This window comes from Theropithecus gelada, chromosome 16 (genome assembly GCF_003255815.1).
Source record: "Theropithecus gelada isolate Dixy chromosome 16, Tgel_1.0, whole genome shotgun sequence".
In the NCBI taxonomy this organism is placed as follows: Eukaryota; Metazoa; Chordata; class Mammalia; order Primates; family Cercopithecidae; genus Theropithecus; species Theropithecus gelada.
The window spans coordinates 38,749,162-38,770,244 of record NC_037684.1 but is presented as its reverse complement, the minus strand read 5'-3'; the positions used below and the strand labels follow the sequence as shown (position 1 = coordinate 38,770,244).

The 21,083-nt window shown below is 45.9% G+C and overlaps 1 protein-coding gene across 2 annotated transcripts in view; it reads right to left on the bottom strand.

The window, feature by feature from the left end:
- The window catches only part of RGS9 (regulator of G protein signaling 9), a 91,603-nt gene that overhangs the window by 6,749 nt on the left and 63,771 nt on the right, over positions 1 to 21,083 (bottom strand). For both annotated transcript variants that reach the window (XM_025362119.1, XM_025362120.1), the window contains exons 14-17: positions 19,549 to 19,636; positions 17,289 to 17,427; positions 12,661 to 12,746; positions 10,083 to 10,200 (exon numbers count right to left, since the gene is read on the bottom strand). In XM_025362119.1, coding sequence (XP_025217904.1) covers positions 10,083 to 10,200; positions 12,661 to 12,746; positions 17,289 to 17,427; positions 19,549 to 19,636 — 431 coding nt within the window. The remainder of the gene's footprint in view (positions 1 to 10,082; positions 10,201 to 12,660; positions 12,747 to 17,288; positions 17,428 to 19,548; positions 19,637 to 21,083) is intronic.

The following is a 21,083-nucleotide window of genomic DNA, read 5'->3' as shown; positions in this document are numbered from 1 at the left end:
GAGGCAGCAAAGCAGTGGCATGCATGACACATGGCAAAGAAATGTGACACCACAGAGACGCAGTGAAGGAGAGCTTGGCATTCTTTTGTTTCATGCTGCTGTTTTATTGTGCAAGAGAACCAAGAGAAGGGAGTAAAGGAGCATGAAATGAAACAGGAGAACACAATCATAGGCATTTTAATGAATGGCAAAGCAGGTAGTGCACAGAGATGCAATTCATTTTCTATCCTTAGAAAGTGGTTGAGAATTTGAAGGAGACCTTGGGGCCACCTGAACTCCCACTTCCTGGGAGCAGGAAGGTGAGCAGAGGGCCACATTTAGGTGCAGCATGCAGTGTGCAAAGTCCCCTCTTCCAGTGCCTTCCCACTCTCCCCTTCCCCACCATCCCCAAGCAAATGTGCAAAGTTAGCCCCATGGGGAAAAGTCTGCCATGGGTGAACACATGGCATGACCCCATACTGGTCATCCCATTTGACACTGTCTAGCACAAGACCTTCTCAGTTAGCAATCACCCTTACTTCAGCCATGAAACTCCAGACTACAGGACTGACCAGTCGCTACACTGTTGCTGGTCAGTCCTCTCCTAGAAGCTGCAGACAGAGGACCTGACATCAACTTCTCGCCCTTCTCCCCTCAAATATATCCTAACGTTTCCTGGAGAGCTCGGGGACTGCACTGCAAAATTCTCAAAGAACAGAGAAGATAGATGGTTTGAGATGATAACGTTTTAAATATCTCTCAGGAAATGCCTTAAATAAAGAATAATGAGTTGCTATATTGGACAACACCAACAGCTGGAAGAAAGCACAGGCTTACTCTAAGACTAGGTGATGGTGATGATGATGGTGTATTAATGGTGATGGTGATGGTGATGGTGAGGATGGCAGTGATGATAATAATAATGATATGGCGGTGATGGTGATGATGGTAGTGGGGGTCGTGTTGATGGTGATGATCATGATGATGATGATGGTACAATGGTGATGATGAATGATGATGGTGATAGTGATGGTGATGGCGGTAATGGTGATAGTAATGGTGATGAAGGTGGTGACAATGATGATGGTGGTGATGATGATGATGGTGGTGATGATGATGATAGCAGCTAGTGTTCATTGAGTGCTTATAATAGGCCAGGCATGGTCCTAGGTCTTTACTCATATTTTGTCCCTGGCCCTTACATTTTTACTTAATATTCACAATGAAATCAGTGTTTTCACTAAAAGTCAAGTTAGAAAATGGAATTCTATAAAGGAAATCCTTGTACTTACAGAATAACTTATATCCTAGCACAAGCTATACACCCCGTGGATACAGGGGTTTGTTAAGTTGTTTAAAATATAACATTAAGAAATTAAAATATGTCTAAGGACATGGCATAATAGAGATTTTCATAATGATTTAAATATATTATTAATATTGTCCAAATAAATGTTTTTTTTATGCTATTTGGAATTTCAGTGGGCCCTGTGGGACACATAGTTTAAATGTTAGCAAGAGAAGCTGCCACCTGCTGGAAAAATAGCAGCAGCCACAGATGCTCTTGCAAGCCCTCAGAACCTTCAGTCCCTTCATTACCAAACATGAGAATTGCCTGGTGGACTCCGGGGTTGGAGAGCAGAGCACTGGCATACACTGAAATTGGGGAGAGGCAGCTGTAAGAGTGGAAAAGAGCTGATACTTAGAGTTGAGATCATGGCGAAGTCACACAAATGCACACAGCCCTGAGTCCCTAGGAGCTGCATAGAGCTTTCCAGGATGGACGGTCCTGGTTGGCCGTTGGTCCTGATCACCAGTGAATTGCCCTGCCCACAGCCCCTCTGCTTTAGCTTCTGCTGATCTCCCCAAGTCTCCACCGCCCTCATCAGGCTAGCAGTCCTTGCCAACCACTCCCAAAACATTAGGTGGCTTCCTTATAATATCACACCATTTGGTTTAATTGTCTTTTCTGTTGAACAGCAAATGCCCCAAGGGTGTCTCTCTTGCTCACTGGTGATCCCCAGCACCTAGCAGGATGCTGGGCACGTAACAGGTGCTGAATGTCTCTGTTGAATGTTGAGTGTTCATAACAGATAGAGGAAAACTGGTATCAGAGCCTGACCTCTATATTCACAGAAGCTAGAACTCTGGATCCCAGCCTTGGCAGATTACAAGAAGCAAGACAGTGAGCAAGAAAGAGAGTGAAAGAAGAGGGCAGAAAGAAAGGGGGAGGGAGGAGAGACAGAGAGCTATTTCTGAGCATCCACCCTATGCCAGACACTCTCTACTATGAATAACCTTCTAAGAGAAATTACAACTTCAGACAGATTGAAGGTCAAAGTCACCCAGCTAAAATATCAAAACTATGTCTGCCTAACCCCAAAGTCCACATTCCTTCTCCTACCCATTCAAGCCTGGCTTCAGAAAAAAAAAACTGTTCTCATACCATCTAGCTTCAAGGATTAAAATTCCTGGAACCACAAGACAGAGATGTGTTCACTCAGTGATGTTTAAGGATCAACCCTTTACAAGTGCTGTTCTGACTGGAAGCTGATAGCAAGCGGGTTTCTTAAAGTTCTGCGTGGAAAGCAGTCAGTGATTACTGGAAGACAACCCCTCCCTCCTTCCCATGGCCATCCCACAGCATTTCCCATTGACAAAGCTGCTGGAAATTCCAAAGGTTTCCTGAATGGCTGCTTGGCTGACCAAGGAGTATCACGGAATGTACATCTTTCTCTCTGCCACCTTCAAACATACAGAAAGTTCCATATAAGGAGATAGACACTTCTTCCCTCTCATAGCTTGACAACTACCTACTCAATTGTTTGGTTCAACATCCATCATCACTGCCTTGCAGTGATTGTCAAGCACTTCTCCTGCAGTCACATGGCCTTGCTTCTGTGGCCACACTGCCCTCCTCCTGCAATGCTTTCAGCAAATGCCTCAAATGTTCCTTAATCATTAAAATTGATCTTACATTAACTTAGCCTTCAGCTTCCTTCCCTTCCACTTCCAAATCTCTCTGAGTTGCAACATCAGAGAGTAAACTATTCCTCTCCCAGACCAATCTGGACTTTGGTCGCATCCCTCCAGTTTTTTCCAGACTTTCTCTTATCAATTATTCTTTATTTTACCTCCCCACCTCCCCAGGATCATCCCCTTATTGTGTAAACACCCCCACCTCACGCTGTCCTTTGAAAATGCCTCCTCTCAACCCTCCATCATCTAAGTTACCACCATACCTCTCGCCTTCCTCCCAGACTTCTTGAAATGGTAATCTACACACACAGCCCACTCTCCTTACTTCCAACATCTTCTCCTTTATTCCCATAAAAGTGACTTCTTCCCTCACTATTCTGCTGAAATCACCCACTCGAAATCCCCAATGATTTCCTAACTGCTAAATCCAGTAGGCTCTGCTGGTCCTCGACATGCTCAACTTCTTGATTCGGCAGGACAGGATGGGCTATGCTACAGCAACTCCAATCTCTCCGTGACTTCTTGTAATAAAAGTCTGGTTTTTTGTTCACATAAAGTCCTGCGTGGCCCAAGAGGGACTCCTGCATCTGTGCTGTGCAGAAGATGATGTAGAATCCCAGGTCCACAGCAGGGGATGAGATGGAGGTGGAGCCCCAGGCTCTGATCCACCTCAGCAGAGCCCATGTCTATTGGCCACAACTAGACACATGGCCCCAGCTAACTGCAGGGCGCTGGGAAGTGAAAGTGTGCCCAGGGACTATCCAGTCGGCACTAACTGTCTCTGCTCAACGTTGCTAGCCACCCACCCATATCCCCCACACATCTTCTCAGGGAGGCATCCTAATAGCTCTGCCACTCCGTTCTTAACTCTTCTCTCTCCTCTTACACCTTTAAAATGTGGCCTCATCCAAGCTTCCCTCTTAGCCTTCTTTTCTCTCTCCATCCACTCTCTGGCCCTCAGGTTCCACCCGCTATCACATCTTCCACAGTTACTTCTGGGTCAAGAAACCCATCTAAAATTACTCCCCTTCCTTAATTCAGAGTTACTCGAACCTACTTTGCTTTCCTTTAGAGCACTTATGTATGATCTACTGCCTGTCCCCGCACCCCCAGCTAAAATGCAAACTTCATGAAATAAGACTTGATGATCTTACTCAGTTCTGCATCTGTTATGCCTAGAACAGGAACGGATTAGAAATCTCTCTCTCCAGAAGCACATTTTCAACTTCGTGTTGGGACTTAGGAGTAAGGGGAGGATCCAGGTAAAGAAGGACTTGAATGCTTGATTTCATGACACAGTAAAATTGTCGCCCAGGCTGGAGTGCAGTGGTGCGATCTTGGCTCACTGCAACTTCCGCCTCCCGGGTTCAAGCAATTCTCCTGTCTCAGCCGCCTGAGTAGCTGGGACTACAGGGGCCCGCCACCACGCCTGGCTAATTTTTGTATTTTTAGTAGAGACAGGGTTTCACTGTGTTAGCCAGGATGGCCTCGATCTCCTGACTTCGTGACCCACCCACCTTGGCCTCCCAAAGTGATGGGATTACAGGCGTGAGCCACCGCGCCTGGCCCGACACAGTAAAATTCTAAAACCAATCTGTCTCTCTGTTTGCTTGGTTGTTGTCAGGAATTTCAGAGCAAAATTTCATGCCAAAAAAAAAAGTAACATTCAGTTTTGATAACCCAGTCATCCAAGGTTCACTGTGTACAAACTACTTTTTAAAACTGGTTTTCAATCTATCATTTTAGACATTCTATCATATGGTATTATAGTATTCTAAGCTGCCTCAAATCCCTTCTGGAAGAAGGGGGAACTATAATTAACCACAGCTCTCTGCCTTCCACTTGGAAAATTCTACTCAATCTTTGAGGTCCAGTTTCCCCGATGCCTCCAGATAGGATCAATCACTTCCTCCTTGACATTCCCCTCCTGCTCTGCTTGCTCCGCTAGGAGTCCTGATATCCTCTGTGTCAGTGAGTTGTACAGTGTTGTCTATCTCTTTCCTAGTCTGGAACTCCTTGAGGGGCTTTGCAGGCTCCCAGTGTCTGGTACATAAGAGCTCCACGGCCAGGCGCAGTGGCTCACACCTGTAATCCCAGCACTTTGGGAGGCTGAGGCCAGCAGATCACTTGAGGTCAGGTGTTCGAGACCAGCCTGGCCAACATGGTGAAACCCTGTCTCTACTGAAAATACAAAAATTAGCCGGGTGTGGTGGTGGGCACCTATAATCCCAGCTACTGGGGAGGCTGAGGCAGGGGAATGACTTGAACTTGGGAGGCTGAGTTGTAGTCAGCCAGGATGGTGCCACTGCACTCCAGCCTGAGACTCTGTCTCAAAGAAAAGGAAGGAAGGAAGAAAAAAGTCTGTAAATGTTTATTACATGAATAGTGTATATATTTTCATCTGGGACTCCAAACCTCCCTGGTCCCTCCCCAACTGCTAACACAAAATCCAGTCCTCTTTCATAATCAATACCTTTCTTAACATCACCCTTATCTTAGGAGGATCAAAATCTCTGGGTCTTCTTTAATTTCTTCCCCCACATCACCCCATTTCAATCAGGTCCTATCCACCTGCCTCCAGCATCTCTCCTCTTTCCTCTGAACCCATCACCACCCTCCTAATCCACGCCTTCCTCTTGATGGAGACCAGAGCAACCACTTCTTAATTCATCTTCACTCCTCAGCTCCTGATTTCCAGTGTGCTGAAGCTCTTCAAACATCCGGCATACCAACTGTAAGCCCATGCTGTGTCTAGCCCTGAGGACACAAAACCCCACAAGACACTGTCTCTCCTTTTTAAGGAGTTTTACAGTCCAGTGAGAGAAAAAGACACATAAACAATTGTTTCGATACGGTGCAGCATTCACAGACAGAGGCGTGAGCAGAAAGGAAGGAGAGCCAGAGAAGGGGCATCTAAACCAGCCAGGGGTGGGTGGGGAATGACACTTATGAGACTGCAGTAAAGAGTCCACGTGCCAGCCTTCCATGACACATCTTCAATCCAGCACCCTCCCAGCTTTGCTTCCTGGACCCTGTGCTCAGGGCCACCAAATGGTTATGCAAGCTGTGTGCTGCTCAGGGGCACCTGGCTGAGGGGCAAGGTGGGACTGAAATTCAGCCAGGTATTATAAGGACACCTGCTTGGAGGGAGCACCTTTGCCTGACCCGGTAAGCTCCCTAGAGGCCAGCAGTAGCCCTGCCTGGCCTCTGCCCACACGCCCTGCAGTGCCCACTCCCCAGTCGCTATCTGATGACACCCTACTCTCCTTCGAGACCCACCTCAAGCATGCCTCCTCCAAAAACCTTATCATCATCCCGCAGCCAAACAATTCTCTCCCACCTCTGGGTTCCTCCGGCGTGTGGTCTCTCTCAATCAACAATCATCATCCTTGATCATCATCGGGTCTCGACTGCGTCCTGCTTCTGGCTACAGCCATTTGCATCCATGCATCTTGTCAGCCCCTTGAGGGCACAGACCATTTTGTTCATTTTTGTATCCACCATAGCACCCACCACAGATTCTTACACAAAAAAGGTCCTTAAAATATATCTATGGGGCAGGTGCAGTGGTTCATGCCTGTAATCCCAGCACTTTGGGAGGCTGAGGTGGGCGCATCACTTGAGCCCAGGAAATCAAGACCAGCCCGGTCAACATGGCAAAACCCCATCTGTACAAAAAATACAAAAAATTAGCCAAGCCTAGTGGCACACACCTATAGTCCCAGCTACATGGGAAGCTGAGATGGGAGAATTGCTAGAGCCTGGGAGGTCAAGGCTGCAGTGAGCCATGATTGCACCACTGCACTCCAGCCTGGGCAACAGAGCAAGAACCGGTCTCAAACAAACAAAAAAATAAATAAATAGAATACATCTATGAAGCATAAATGCTGCCATTTAGCCATGAAGCCATTCATATTCCTTCCTCTAGACAGACAGTGTTGAGACGCTCACGTCCTCATTCATTTAATAAAGAATGCTCATCTGCTTTGTTTACCTGCTGTGTCTCTCATTAGATTGTGAGATCCTGTGTGTCTCAACTTGAGCAGGCTTCCATCAATACACAAAGAGTCCCCGTAGGAGCCTGACACAGAGCACACAGTAGCCTGTGGGAGAATGAGAGAGACTGGAGCACAAACCTGTGGTGAGTGAGACAGGGGATACCGGAGTCAAAGATGAACAAGACACGGTCTGTGCCCTGTAGAAGCCACAATGCCTGTGATGCCCTCACCACTACCCTCACTACCACGCTGCTGGGTATGTCATCTCAGCTCATATGGAGTGACCAAAAGGACCAGCAAATATTCTCTGGTTTCATGCTTCTCAAACATTCCCATAAAAGTAGGCCACACAGCAGGAGAGCCCGAAAACACGTTCCCCCAGAAGTTGGAGGGCAGAGCCTGAGCCTGCCACAGCCAAGCACAAAATGCCTTTGATGTCTCAAATTGTATCTTTAAAAATTCATGTACATTTTGCATTCTACTTCATAATATATTCACGATTATTTTAACGTGAAACTTTTTGAAATTACCTAATTTTTGTCCCATTCCAAATCTTCAAGTAAACTGGATGCCCCAGCCCGGGTTCCCAGTCAGAATTCACAAAGTCTGCTTTGAGAAGTTTAGAGCTGGTCCCGATCCCTCATTTCACAAATAAGGACGTAGAGAGGTTAAGTGACTTGTCTAAGGCTATATGACTAGTGCAAGAGCCAGGAGCGGGAACCAGGAGCCTTTCTCCAAATCCAGAGCTCTTTTCATTCATTCATTCATTCATTCATTCATTCATTCATCCACTCATGTCATTCATGTTGGTGCAGAACCCGCTGGGTGTCAGGAATCAGGCTCCAATTAATGAATGAGATAAATACAGTCCCTCCGCTCGTGTCACCCAGTTTACAATGGTTTAGATTTCTACTTGGGGTACCTTCCAGAGCGGGAAGACTCCAAGATTCTCCAGAAGAGAGATGAGCAAAGCATATCCCTCCGTGCGCTTTCAGCATGGAAACTGGTCTGCAACCAGTGCAAATGGAAAGCATAAGCGCCCCTCTTCTGGGCTAGAACCATTTTGCTAACGTGAAACCGGTGACCATAGACTCCTTCGAACAGCCTTGAAGGTCATCAACGATCTGGCCCCTGCCCACTCTGTAAACTCGTCTTGCACCATTTCTGCCTCACCCAGCAGGCTTCACTCACCTGGCCTTTCGGTTCACTTGGAGCCACTTCCCTGCTCTGAGCCTTTGCCCACACAGCCCCCTCTCCCCAGAACATTCTGCTTGCCTGGCCCACGTGCTCTTACGGCCAACTCTTTCTCATTCCCTGCTTCTCTGTCACCACCTGGCAGGGGCATAGTCTACACACATCCCATTTTCCCTATCCCAGTACCACATTAATTTCCTTTATAATACCTTGGGCAGGCATTTGTGTTGTTAATTACAACAATGGCCCTCATTCTTCACCTTTCCCTGTCTTTTGCGGTAAGACTTTGAAATGTCATCCATCTTTCGCCATGAGACTTTGAAATTTTTCTCACTAAAGAGACATAGTCTATTCCCTTTTCCCTCGAATCTAGGTTGGCTTTATGACTTGCTTTGGCCAATAAAATAAAGTAGAAGAGACTATGTGAAGCCTTGTGTGTTTCTACTTGCTCCCTTGCAATTCAGTCCTCAGCATGGGATTCTGCCTAGGCGAGACTGCTGGGAGATGAGAGGTACATGAAGCAGAGAAAACTAATCACACTCAGTTCAGCCTAGGCCACTGCGACACCCCCAGACAGATGAGTGAACCCAGCCAAGATCCACAGAGCCACACAGATGACCCCACATGTATGAACAATAAACACTTGCTGTATGTTGCTCTATTTTTCTGGTTGATGGTCACACAGCAATAGCTACCTAATAGTTTGTTTAATTATTGTGTCTCAGTCCTAGACCAGAAGCTCCATGAGAGAGAACCATGTCTGTTTCATTCACCGATGTTTGCACATAGTAGGTGCTCAATAGATGTGCTGAATGAGTGAGTATTCCTACTTGGTCAGGCTGGTGTGTTGCTCACCTCTGTGTTCTATGTCTGTTGCATTCTTGCACAAGTGTAAGGAGTGAGCTTAACTTCGAGAATGACCTTCTAAACCTCCCAAGGGCAGTTAGAACTATCCTCTCCCCCAGTCCTGACTACAGGGCTGACCTCGTCTACACCTACAGAACAGGGAAGCATTGACATCTAGAAAATGTCCTAGATAGTATCATCTTTGATCCTCACTCATCTTGATGTCTACCATCCTCTTCCTATGAATGAAGACATCAATGCCTTTGTTCTTTAGCCAAAAAGATGCTCCTCAGAGGGCCATTGGAGTCCTTCATTCCCGAAAGCCACTTGTTTCCCCAGCACGGACAAGCGGATGGGGAGATGGGAAGAAGAGAGCCGGTCAACCCTCCAGTAATTATGACTAAGAACAAACTCCACAGGAGAAATGTCTCAGCAGGGCCTTTCCAGGCAGGCAAAGCAGGGGAGTTCAGAGAAAGTACTTCCCTGCAACTAGCCCCTTGGCGGGATCTCAGACTCATTTGGAAACAGTAGTCTAAATTAGAGAGATAGGATGAGGAGCTTCATAAAGCTATTTTAAACAAATCTCCCTGAAAAACACTAGGCCTTGGGGGTGGGGAGAGGCCTTCTCTTTAATTTTCCAAAGCAAAGCTGTCACTGAGAGAGAGCTTTGTGTACCCCGTTTCCCTGTGGCTCTCACTGAGAGAGCTTTTTCCCCCTGGCTCTCACTGTGAGAGTTCTCGGTTCCCCTAAGAACTCCCTAAGGTATACTAGGCAGCCACACAGCAATTGAGTCAGGTGATCCCCTCTCCCACCCACCATCTTCGCCCACCCTGTCCCCTGATGAGTGGGCTTGGGAGAACAAGCTCTGGTTGCTGTGGTATTAGGAAGTCCCCCATGAAGAAAGTTAGAGGAGTATGGGATGAACCTGATGACCTCCATAAATGGGGAATGGAACCTTCTAGACTCTCACCCTACCCTTCTTCATTTGCCTCTCCCACGTGCATGCCCCCACCCCCAGGAATCACAGATTTATTTAGGAGGCCCCTCTTTTTGGAGTTGGCTCCTCCGGTCCAGCTTGCTCATGACCTGGGTGATGTCCACGGTGTTGGCTGCTTCTCGGGCCTTGGCTTCCTCTTCCAGCTGCCTCAGGATGACAGGGCTTGGGCTGGATCGCAGGTGACGCCGCATAAAAGGGAGGGTGGAGCTGGAAGGAAGGACAGATTGGTGGTTGGAGGAAAATGACACAGCTTGCCCAACACTGACACTCTCACACTTGGAGGGAGCTGGGGCTGGAAGGTCCAAAATCTAGATTTTGTTCTCTCCTTTTCCCAGTGAACCTCCAGTGGGATCCAACCTTGCCTCCATTCACCCCACTTGGAGGATAAGACCAGAGGGAGTACCAACTGCCATTAGATTTTAGGTCAGGCACAAGGAAGACCCTTTGGTTGGCGAAGTTGCATTGAACTTCTACAAGATTTAGAAACCAATTTGTTTTCTTAACTTCTTGTAACATCTTCATGAAAGAAGTGAGTAATGAAGGTTTGGGTACTGGAGATAGTTGGAGCATTTATTTGTTTCCTTTTCTTTTTTGGGGGTCGGGGTAGCGGGGTGGGCACAGGGGACAGAGTCTCACTCTATCACCCAGGCTGGAGTGCAGTGGCACGACTTCGGCTCACTGCAACCTCCATCTCCCAGGTTCAAGCCATTCTCATGCTTCAGACTCCCAAGTAGCCGGGACTACAGGCATGTGCCACCACACCGGCTAATTTTTGTATTTTTAGTAGAGACAGGGTTTCACCACATTGGCCAGGCTGGTCTCAAACTCCTGACCTCAACTGATCCATCTGCCTCAGCTTCCCAAAGTGCTGGGATTACAAGCGTTAGTCACTGTGCCTGGCTGGAGCATTTGTTTCCAAAAGCTATGGTTCTGGGAAGGAAGGAAAGAGCTGGACTATCCCAGATAGCTAGGCCCCAATGAACAGAGAAAGAGGGATGAGGCCTAAAGAGGGCTGGTGGGCTGGTGGTACCCTGCTCAGGTACAATATCTTGACATGTGCCAGAACCTTCTTCAAAGCCAAGCATGGATTCCTGGAACCAAACTCTCCCTGCCATGGCCTTAGGAGTCAGGACAAAGTTCAAGGTATCCAAGTGATATAACGGACAGTGAGCAGCGGAGCCACCTGTCTTTGAGGGCCCACGCAAGCTTGGAGCCCAGCACTTCAGCGGCAATGATAGACAAAGACCTGCAACCTACTCCAGATTTCTAGACTACATAAGCCCCTTGAACTCTTACATCTATCTTAGGGAGAAGAAGGGCTCCCCTACCAGGACATAAAGCCTGATACTGACATTGGATCTCTCACCAGCCCTGCCAAGGGGAAGGCTAGGTGCAACTTGTCATGGAAAAATTAAGTTTGAATACATTGTCTTATACCTGGGATCATGGAACAAAATTCATACCCACTGCAGTCCTGGCATGGACACAGACCAGGCTTCACACTTTACAAATGCATCCACATGTAATTCTCACTCACAATAGTGAGAATTCTCACATCTGCCCCAACTTCTAAAATATCTGGAGAGAGAGGTATGAGACTCCTCTTCTTTCCCCTCATTACTTTCTGGCAGAACTTCTGGAGCTATTACGGGCCTTTCTTCTGGCTTAAAGTAGAAGCTTTTAAGTCCCCAGGGACACTGAACTCCCTTCCTTACTTGGCAAACCCAGAAGAATAGCACCACAAAGACTTTCTTTCTCTCCTTTTCATAACAGGGCCATTATCCTCAAGAATGAAACCAAGTTGGGTTGTTTTGTTTTGTTTTGTTTTGTTTCTCTCTTTTGATAAAGGCTCTGGTCCAGCCATCCCCCTTTTGAATTGATGGAAGATGCTGGAAAGGAGCCCAGTGAGGGTTGACCTGGCAAACAGGGGAACAGTCACTATGGGGGGCGGGGACAGGACACATGATTGCCAGTGGAAAAACCTCTTCCAAAGCCTTACAGTTTTGTTCAAGCTGCCATTCGATCACTATTTTGAATCTTCAATCCTTGCAGATTGAACTACCCCCAAAAAGAGTTCAATCTGCCCCTCAGAACATTATTTCGTCCATTGTCCCAGTGGCTCTACCAGATGAGAGGATCCACATCTCCAATAAGAAAAGTGAGAATGAACGAGTTAATGGACTTCTAAAACACGGTCCCTGGAGGCAGCAGGAATACCTGGCCCGTTACTGTCCGATTCCCCTCCGTTGAGCATTTTCTCTTGGGGTGCAGTCTGGTATTCTCTCTGAGGTCTTAGAACAATTTAAATACCAGGATGCAGCTTAATTAATTCCCATGCATCAGTCTGAAGGTAACATGGAGCAGTTTAAAAACCAAGGAGATGCTTCCATTTGTGATAAGGGTAATTATTGGTCTGATTATCCAAACTCTTTCAAGCCAGCATTCAGGAAACAAAACTCGCTGGTGGTAATTACTAAGGAAATCTTGCTAGAGTGATTTCAGGGCATTATGAAGCAAATGAGGCACTCATTCCCTGAGCAATACTTCCCAATCCCCAATATTTTCATCAAGCAAATATCTCCATAATAGCTATTTGGCTGAAAGAGACCCTCACTTCTCTGTAAACTAAACAGCAGGCAGCCAGCAATTACAGATAATTCCACTTGCCTTTTCTTGGTGGTTTCCTGAGGTTCAATAGCTTTGGCCAGCATTTCCTTATAGATCGGAGATTTTAAATAGCGAGCATAAGAATCCTAGTGGGAACAAGAAAACAACAGTAATTATGAGAGGAAAAAAGGGTCAAATCAAACCAATACCCTTGCCATTTTCAAGCCTCCCTTGGCAGTAGAACGGAGAAGTTATGAGAATTTGTCTCCTTGGGTGAAAGGTGTTCGGGGAGGTGTTGAGAGCAGTGGTTCTCAAGTGTGGTCCCCCCTAGAAGCATCAATTTCACCTGGTAACTTCTCAGGCCTGCCCCAGCCCTCCTGATGAGAAACTCTGGGAGAGTCACCCTGAGCCTGAACAGTCTCATGTTTTATAGCTCACAGCTTCAGATCCTATCAACGTTGTCTGTGATTCAGCCTATGTTGTAAATGTACCCAGTTGCATAAAAGCTGCTACAGTTAAAAGTACACTAGACCCAGAACTGCTTAATTTGTTTCACTGATTCTCATATGCTGCATGCTACATGCCAAACAAGTGAGACAGCTGGTCACGTACTGAGACATAGTCTGTCATCATTTGCTCACATGAGGATACCTAAACAATTAACAATTAACAACTACCTGAACAGTCTCCAGGTAATCCTGCTGTACCTTTAAGTTTGAGAACTACAGTCTGTAACCCTACCCACGAAGATCCACCTTGGCGTGGTTCAGTGAAGCCAGCATGAGACAAGAGGACACCCGACCTCTCCTCTCCAAGACTTTCTTCCAAGGAAGATGAGCAGCCAGGAGTATGGAGCCCACTACTAAGCCACTGACATCCCTATCTGCCCTGTGTTTTGGGTGTAAAGGCAAGAGAATACCAAAGCAAAACCAAAAACAACCAACACTTAAGAGTCCAATTATGGGGATGTTTACTGGGACCCTGGGCAATTTCAGAGAAGCTTCATGAATGCTTGTCACTTTTAAGCCAGCAGAAAACTCTAGTCATACCCAATACGGGACAAAGCCCACTGCAACAAACCAGGGATTGAGATATTTTTAAAAGTTATTGAAATGGCACTATTCTAAAGACTAAGTGGGAGCAGTAAAACTAGAATAGAGTCTAGGAATAGGGATCATGGAGCCACCGGGATACGTTGAGTGTATCGCCATAGGACATGGCTGTAATGGCATATAGAGAGTCCAGTGGGCATATATGCCATTCTTTCCTGAAGTTACCTGACTGCTCCATTCTGGCTAGTAGCTGGCCTCCCTGGGCAGCCCCTAAAAGGCTGTATGAAAACTACATGTTTTTTTTTTTTGAGACAGAGTTTCGCTCTTTCACCCAGGCTGCAGTGCAGTGGCAAGATCTCAACTCACTGCAACCTCCACCTCCCAGGTTCAAGCGATTCTCCTGCCCCAGTCTCCCAAATAGCAGGATTATAGGCGCCCACCACCATGCCCAGATAATTTTTGTATTTTTAGTACAGACAGGGTTTCACCATGTTGGCCAGGCTGGTCTCGAACTCCTGACCTCGTGGTGTGCCCGCCTCAGCCTTCCAAAGTGCTGGGATTACAGGCGTGAGCCACCGCGCCCGGCCGAAAGCTACATTTTTAGGAACCAAAACGTTTTAAAATACATTAAAGAGGATTATTAATAAAGAAACCCTGCTGTGAATCTTCTAGTAACAAAAACACAGAGACACCCCACTGATTCAAAAAAAGATGAAAATGGCTAATCTGGCTTGGTGGCAATTCTAAATTATTACATGCTTTAAAAACAAAGTAAAAATATTTTAAAATGATACAATAAAAGACTAAGTAGAAGAAATGTAAATTAGAAGAAATAAAAATCAGGAAAGCTAATCAGCATTTACCATTCACACAAACCTATGTATATAACCTATATCATATAACCTATATCACATAACCATATCATATACTTTATCTCACATAACCATATCACATACTCTAGCTCATATAATCTATATCACATAACCTATATCATATAATCTATCTCATATAACCTATATGGAATAGCCTATGTCACATAGCCTGCATCATATAAACCACATCATATAACCGATCTCATATAACCCACATCATGTAACCTACATCATATAATCTATATCATATAACCTATATCACATAATCTATATCAGATAGCCTATATCACACAACCTATATTATATAACCTATATCACATAGCTGATATCACATAATCTATATCACATAACCTAATCTATCTCATATAACCTATATTACATAATCTATATCATATAACCTATATCACATAATCTATATCAGATAGCCTGTATCACACAACCTATATTATATAATCTATATCACATAACTGATATCACATAATCTATATCATATAATCTATCTCATATAACCTATATTACATAACCTATATCATATAACCTATATCACATAATCTATTTCATATAACATATCACATAACCTATATCATATAATGTATCTCATATAACCTATATCATATAACCTATATCAGATAGCCTCTATCACATTACAATCTATAGCATATAACCTACATCATGTAACCTATATCAGATAATCTATCTCATAAAACCTATATTACATAATCTATATCATATAGCCTATATCATATAATCTATCTCATATAATCTATATTACATAATCTATATCATATAACCTATATCATATAATCTATCTCATATAATCGATATCACATAACCTATATCAGAGAGCCTTTATCACATTATAGCCTACATCATGTGACCTATATCATATAATCTCTCATATAACCTATATTACATAATCTGTATTATATAGCCTATATCTTATCTATCTCATATAACCTACATTACATAATCTATATCATATAACCTATATCATATAATCTCTCTCAATCTATATCACATAACCTATATAATATATCTCATATAACCTATATCACATAACCTATATCAGATAGCCTACATCACATTATAATCTATAGCATATAACCCACATCATATAACCTATATAATATAATCTATCTCATATAGCCTATATCACATAACCTATATCAAACAGCCTATATCACATAACCTATATCATATAATCTGTATGACATAATCTATCTCATATAAGCTGTATCATATAACCTATGTCATATAACCTACATCATATAATCTATCTCATATAACCTATATCAGATGGTCTATATCACATAGCCTGTATCATATAACCTATATCACATAACCAATATCCATAACCTATATCACATAATCTATTTCATATAACCTATATCACATAACCTATATCAAATAGCCTATATCACATAATCTATATCCTATAAAAATACTTTGCCATTAAAGAAATCATTGCCATAATAAGAAGTTGAAGCACCCAAAGAAAGTCTTGTCAAGGATGGCACCAAAGAAGAATCAAACTAATCAACTTCTCTAAGGCTAACTCTGAGCCTCCGATTCTAGTTTCTTAAGAAAATGACTGATTTTTCTCTTAGGTCCCCTTCATGTATTTTTTTTTTTAATTCCCATCACATTCACACTTTGTTAATAATCCAGTGGGCTATCTGGATTCTCACAGGGTCTTACTACAACCACACACACACAAATTTGTCTCTTCTAGACACTATGCCTCTATGTGTAATATTTGCTTAGGGCCAGGGTGGTGAGAATTGCCATCACTCTACAGCAGAAACTAAGAGCTCGGCCTTGAAACCCAGGCAGACCTGGCTATGAATCCCAGCCCCATCTCTGGTGAGACCTTGACCAAGCCACTAGATTCTGGAACAGCAAAGCCTAACTTGTGGGTTGTCTTTGAGCATAAAGTTCTGTGTTTTGCACAGTAACTGCACCTTATAAGCTCTCAATGAATGAAGGCTGTTATCATAATGCTAGCATTACTAATGCCATCACTCCTACCTGCGTACTACTGCAGAGTGGGGCCCGTAAAGATGCACACAGCTTCTACAGGAGTCCCTCTAGGCCCATGAGTGAGGGGCTCAAGGCAAGTCCACTCCAATAGACAGGGGGAAGAGATGGCTGACAATTCTGGGTTTTTTTTTTTCTCTCTCTCTCTTTTTTTTTTTTTAATATATATAGAGACAGGATCTCACTGTGTTGCCCAGGCTGGTCTCAAACTTCTGGGCTCAAGCAATCCTCCCACCTCAGCTTCCCACAGTGCTGGGATTACAGACATGAGCCCCCAAGCCGAGCTGCATCCTACAACTGGCAAAGCGCTGTCCACGTATCATCTCCCTTTTTCCTATATCTAAAGAATTTTCCAAGGCCGGGTGCAGTGGCTCAAGCCTGTAATCCCAGCACTTTGGGAGGCCGAGACGGGCAGATCACGAGGTCAGGAGATCAAGACCATCCTGGCTAACACGGTGAAACCCCGCCTCTACTAAAAAATACAAAAAACTAGCTGGGCGAAGTGGCGGGCACCTGTAGTCCCAGCTACACAGGAGGCTGAGGCAGGAGAATGGCGAAAACCTGGGAGGCGGAGCTTGCAGTGAGCTGAGATCAGGCCACTGCACTCCAGCCCAGGCGACAGAGCAAGACTCCATCTCAAAAAAAAAAAAAAAAAAAAAGAATTTTCCAGGTACCTAGGGATGGAAGGCCTATCTGGACCCCGTATCCTCAGCACAGATCCACCTACCTTCTTCATGAGCATGTAAATATGGGTTTGTGCGGCGTCCAGCACGTAACGGTGGGGGTGCTTCAGCCCCTTCACTGTGATGTCCATGGTCTTGCCGTCTATGTTGATCCAGCGCCTCGCCCCTGGGGCCAGGAACAGCCTGGAGTGGGAGGGAGATGTTAGTAAAAGTAACTAAACCAAGTCGGTTCATGAAAAGCTCACAGCTGCTCGGAAGGGAAGGACTGACACGACTCAGGTTCCCCGAGGTGAGGGTGGCAGTTTTTTTTAGGAGATACTAAACAGCGTGAACTTTTGAAGAGGCTGTCAAGCAATTTTTCCTTGAAGCAAGAAACATCCAGTATTGGGAATGCGAATATTTAACTTTGATGTTTCCAGCCTCCAGGAGAGAGAGCAAGAAGGGGCTGGGGTAAGCTCAGGTCAGATTAGGCCCTGGCCATGAGGGTGAAAAACTCAGCCTCCAACTTCACACCTTCTACACCAGGATTCCAGGGCCGACCTGGGACCAAGCTAAGACACCTTCACACAGGTGTTCTGGGGGTCTCTGCTCTCCCTCTCCCAATCCAGATGTGCTTTGTAATGAATCTCACACGCTGCGGTGAGAGGCAGCCCATGGTTCCAGAACCCAGAGGTCTGAGCCCCTGGGCAGACAGGCCAAGGCTCCCAGTTAGACCAAATTTGGCCACACTTCCTGAGCCTGTGGCTCTACCTGGGATGCCGGGATGCAGAGCTCTCTCAGTCTTTCCAATTCTGAGCCGTTGCTGGATTAGAAATACTCCCATGAATATTTTCCCACCTTTCTAAGATGTACCTTAAAATTTTGGAATTCAAACTGAGATTTACATAACTAGGAAGCCTGGGGAAGGAGAATCAAACTAATGGCAGAGGCAGCAGGCTTCCTGTAGCAGATTTTCGGAATCGGGAGTTGTGTGTGTGTCACTGTGTGTAAGGCAGTCAGGCACCCATTGTTCTGCGAAGGATGTCATGGAACCTTCCTGGACCGTCAGCCCTCCCCACTGCACCACACCCGCACCCCCATTTCTCTCAATGCATGGATCCCCTCCCTGTGGGAGGAGCTGGGCAAATTTGCAAGAGAGTGCATGAACCTCTAAGTATAAGAAGTGAGATCTCACGCTTTTCTCTTCAATGCTGCGGGTGCTTCTCTGGAAACTGGGGTGTTGCAACCTGAGTTCATTTGCAGGAAGGACATCCAGGGTCCAGAGGCTAAGTCCTCAGAGGAAGGGGCTGTTTGGCCTGCTGCCCGAAGTTCAGCACCACAGTCTCGTGGCCACAAAAGGGCTGGTTCCAGCCCAGCGTGGTGCTTGGGCTTTGGGAAACACAGCAAAGCATGTGAGTATGAACTAAAAATGCTGGGCCCTCGGTGTCCAGGACTCATGTCCACTGCAGCCAGTGCAGATGAAAGAACCCACAGAGATGGTACCACAGCAGGACAGGAGCACCCGCCAGGCCTGCAGGGGGAGGAGCGTCGGGGAGGGGGAGTGTGGCTTTCAGCAACCTTGGGGGCCTCATCACACCTTCCCCTGCTTCTCCACTTGGCCATTGAAAACAGGACTGACCCTTTTAACCTGGAACCCTTGGCTCTTGTATAATTTGGAGGAGAGATGGGCCTGGAGAGGGACAGACTTATTGCTGCTCGGAACAAGTGGGGGCTAGAGCCGTGATGTCAGGAATGAGATGTGCCCAGCCATGTTTGTACCCCAAGCTGCGCTCACTGTCCCAGACACGTGGGAGGAGCTCCCTTCCCCTGTGATCCTCACATCTCTAAGGAATAGGTTTTCTCATGTTGCTGCTTCTCTCTCTCTCTCTCTCTCTCTCCCCTCACCCACCCTCTTGCTCTCTCTCTCTCCCCTCACCCCCCTCTTGCTCTCTCTCTCTCTCTCTCTCTCACACACACACACACACACATACGCACAACTCTCAGAACACTTAAGAAGGCTTTAGTCAAAGACAGAGCACTCTGCACTGTAATTCGGGACAGCTTGCTTTTTTAACCCCTAGACACATTCCCATAGAAACAGGAGACTCACACTGCGTGTCCCACCCGGCTTTCTTCAGGGAACCCCCAAACCTCCCAAAGCAGCGGGGAAGTATTTCTAGCATGGCAAGTACAGTGAACCGATGCTGACCAGGCCCCAGCCAGTCACCAGGCTGTGGTCCTCTCGTCCTATCTCCACCTCAAGCGCAATGGGGTGGTGCTCGGAGGCCCAGGGGAAGGCTTTCCAGCGCCCTGGCTGATGCTCACTTGTAAATCTCCTCTGCTTTCTCCTTGACCTTGGACTGGTCTCCGTACTTCAGATCCTCGCAGGCTTCCCAGAACCCCAGATTCTCTCCTGCGTGGTGAGAAGTCCATGTGGATGAGGGCCGGGCAGGAAATAAGTTGGGAGAAGAAAAGAGGAAATAAAAGAAATGAGTCAGCCGGGATGGATTCCATTTCCCAGCTCGGTGAACACCTTTCCTGCCACAGAACAAGCTGTTGTATATTGCGATGCTAGACAAAACTACTCCTTGAGGAAAGGAGCCACATCTTCACTTCTACGGCCTGGGAGAACATTGCGAACTTAGTAATTGCTCAATATGTGGTCTTCGAAATAAACTAGATGGGCACCTACCATGTTGCAGCAATGCATTCACACTGTGGCGGCTTCCTTTCCTCCAACAATACACAGGCCAGCGTTCATATCACCCCCCAGAGGTTGTCATACGCTTTTTTATTCTAGAATTTGGCTGTAGCAAATATTGCTTGAATGAGTTCACACATGAAAAGGCTTATATGCATGCGTTGCTACACTACGGTTTTCTTCATAAAGACCTCCTTCCTTTGCTCCTGTTGAATGACTGTGCGTGAGTTCTTCCTCTTTTGTTTGGCTGTGCTTAGAGAACTCGTCATTTCCAGTCCCTCACCGGGCATATTCCAGGCCGTGGTTCCTACGGAGAGGCTGCTCAAGCAGCAGTGCTGAGGGACTGACCCTCAGGGAAGGTCTGGCCAGGAGCAGGACTGAACTGAGCATCACCTGAGCCAGAGGGAATTGGCCCAGAAGGAAAAGCCAGGTTCCCCCAAATCCCTCATCTCCCTCCAACTGGAAGTTCTCTAACCTGCAGCGCCCAGAGGCACCATGCATATGTTCACACGGTGGCCCCAGGTGGCAATTTTTGCCTGGGAAAATAAAGATGATCACGAGAGAGAGCGTGTGTGTTTGTGTGTGTGTGTGTGTGTAAATCGTGGAGTGTGTCACAGTGTGGGGAAATGAACAACAAAATCCTCTCCTCTCCTTTCTCAGTACAGTTGACCTTGAACAACTAAGGGGTTAGGGCGCAGACCCCCATGCAGCGGAAAATCCAAAAACTTAACTAGAGATAGCCTGCTGTTTACCAGAGGCCTTACTAATAACATAAACAGTCAATGGACACATAAGTGCATATGTATCTACATATCTATTGTATGGATTCATGATACCTTTTCACAACTTTTGTCTATTTCTAGGCTGTGCAGTTCATCTGCAAGTTTTTTCAGATTGCTGTAAATCCCCCCAAGTTTTTAAATATATCTAATGAAAAAAAAATCCACCTATAAGTGGTCTCGTGCAGTTCAAACCAGTGTTGGTCAAGGCTCAACTGTATTGTTTTAAAGCTCCTGGTGTTTCATATTAGAAAAGGCTGCACAATTCTAAACTAGTTGGCATTTGTCCTACAGCTCTGTGGAGGTCCTTCCTCTTCAGCATGAACTTTAGGGCGTTCTTTGGACCGAGATCACAGACCAGTGATGCTCTTCACTAAAAT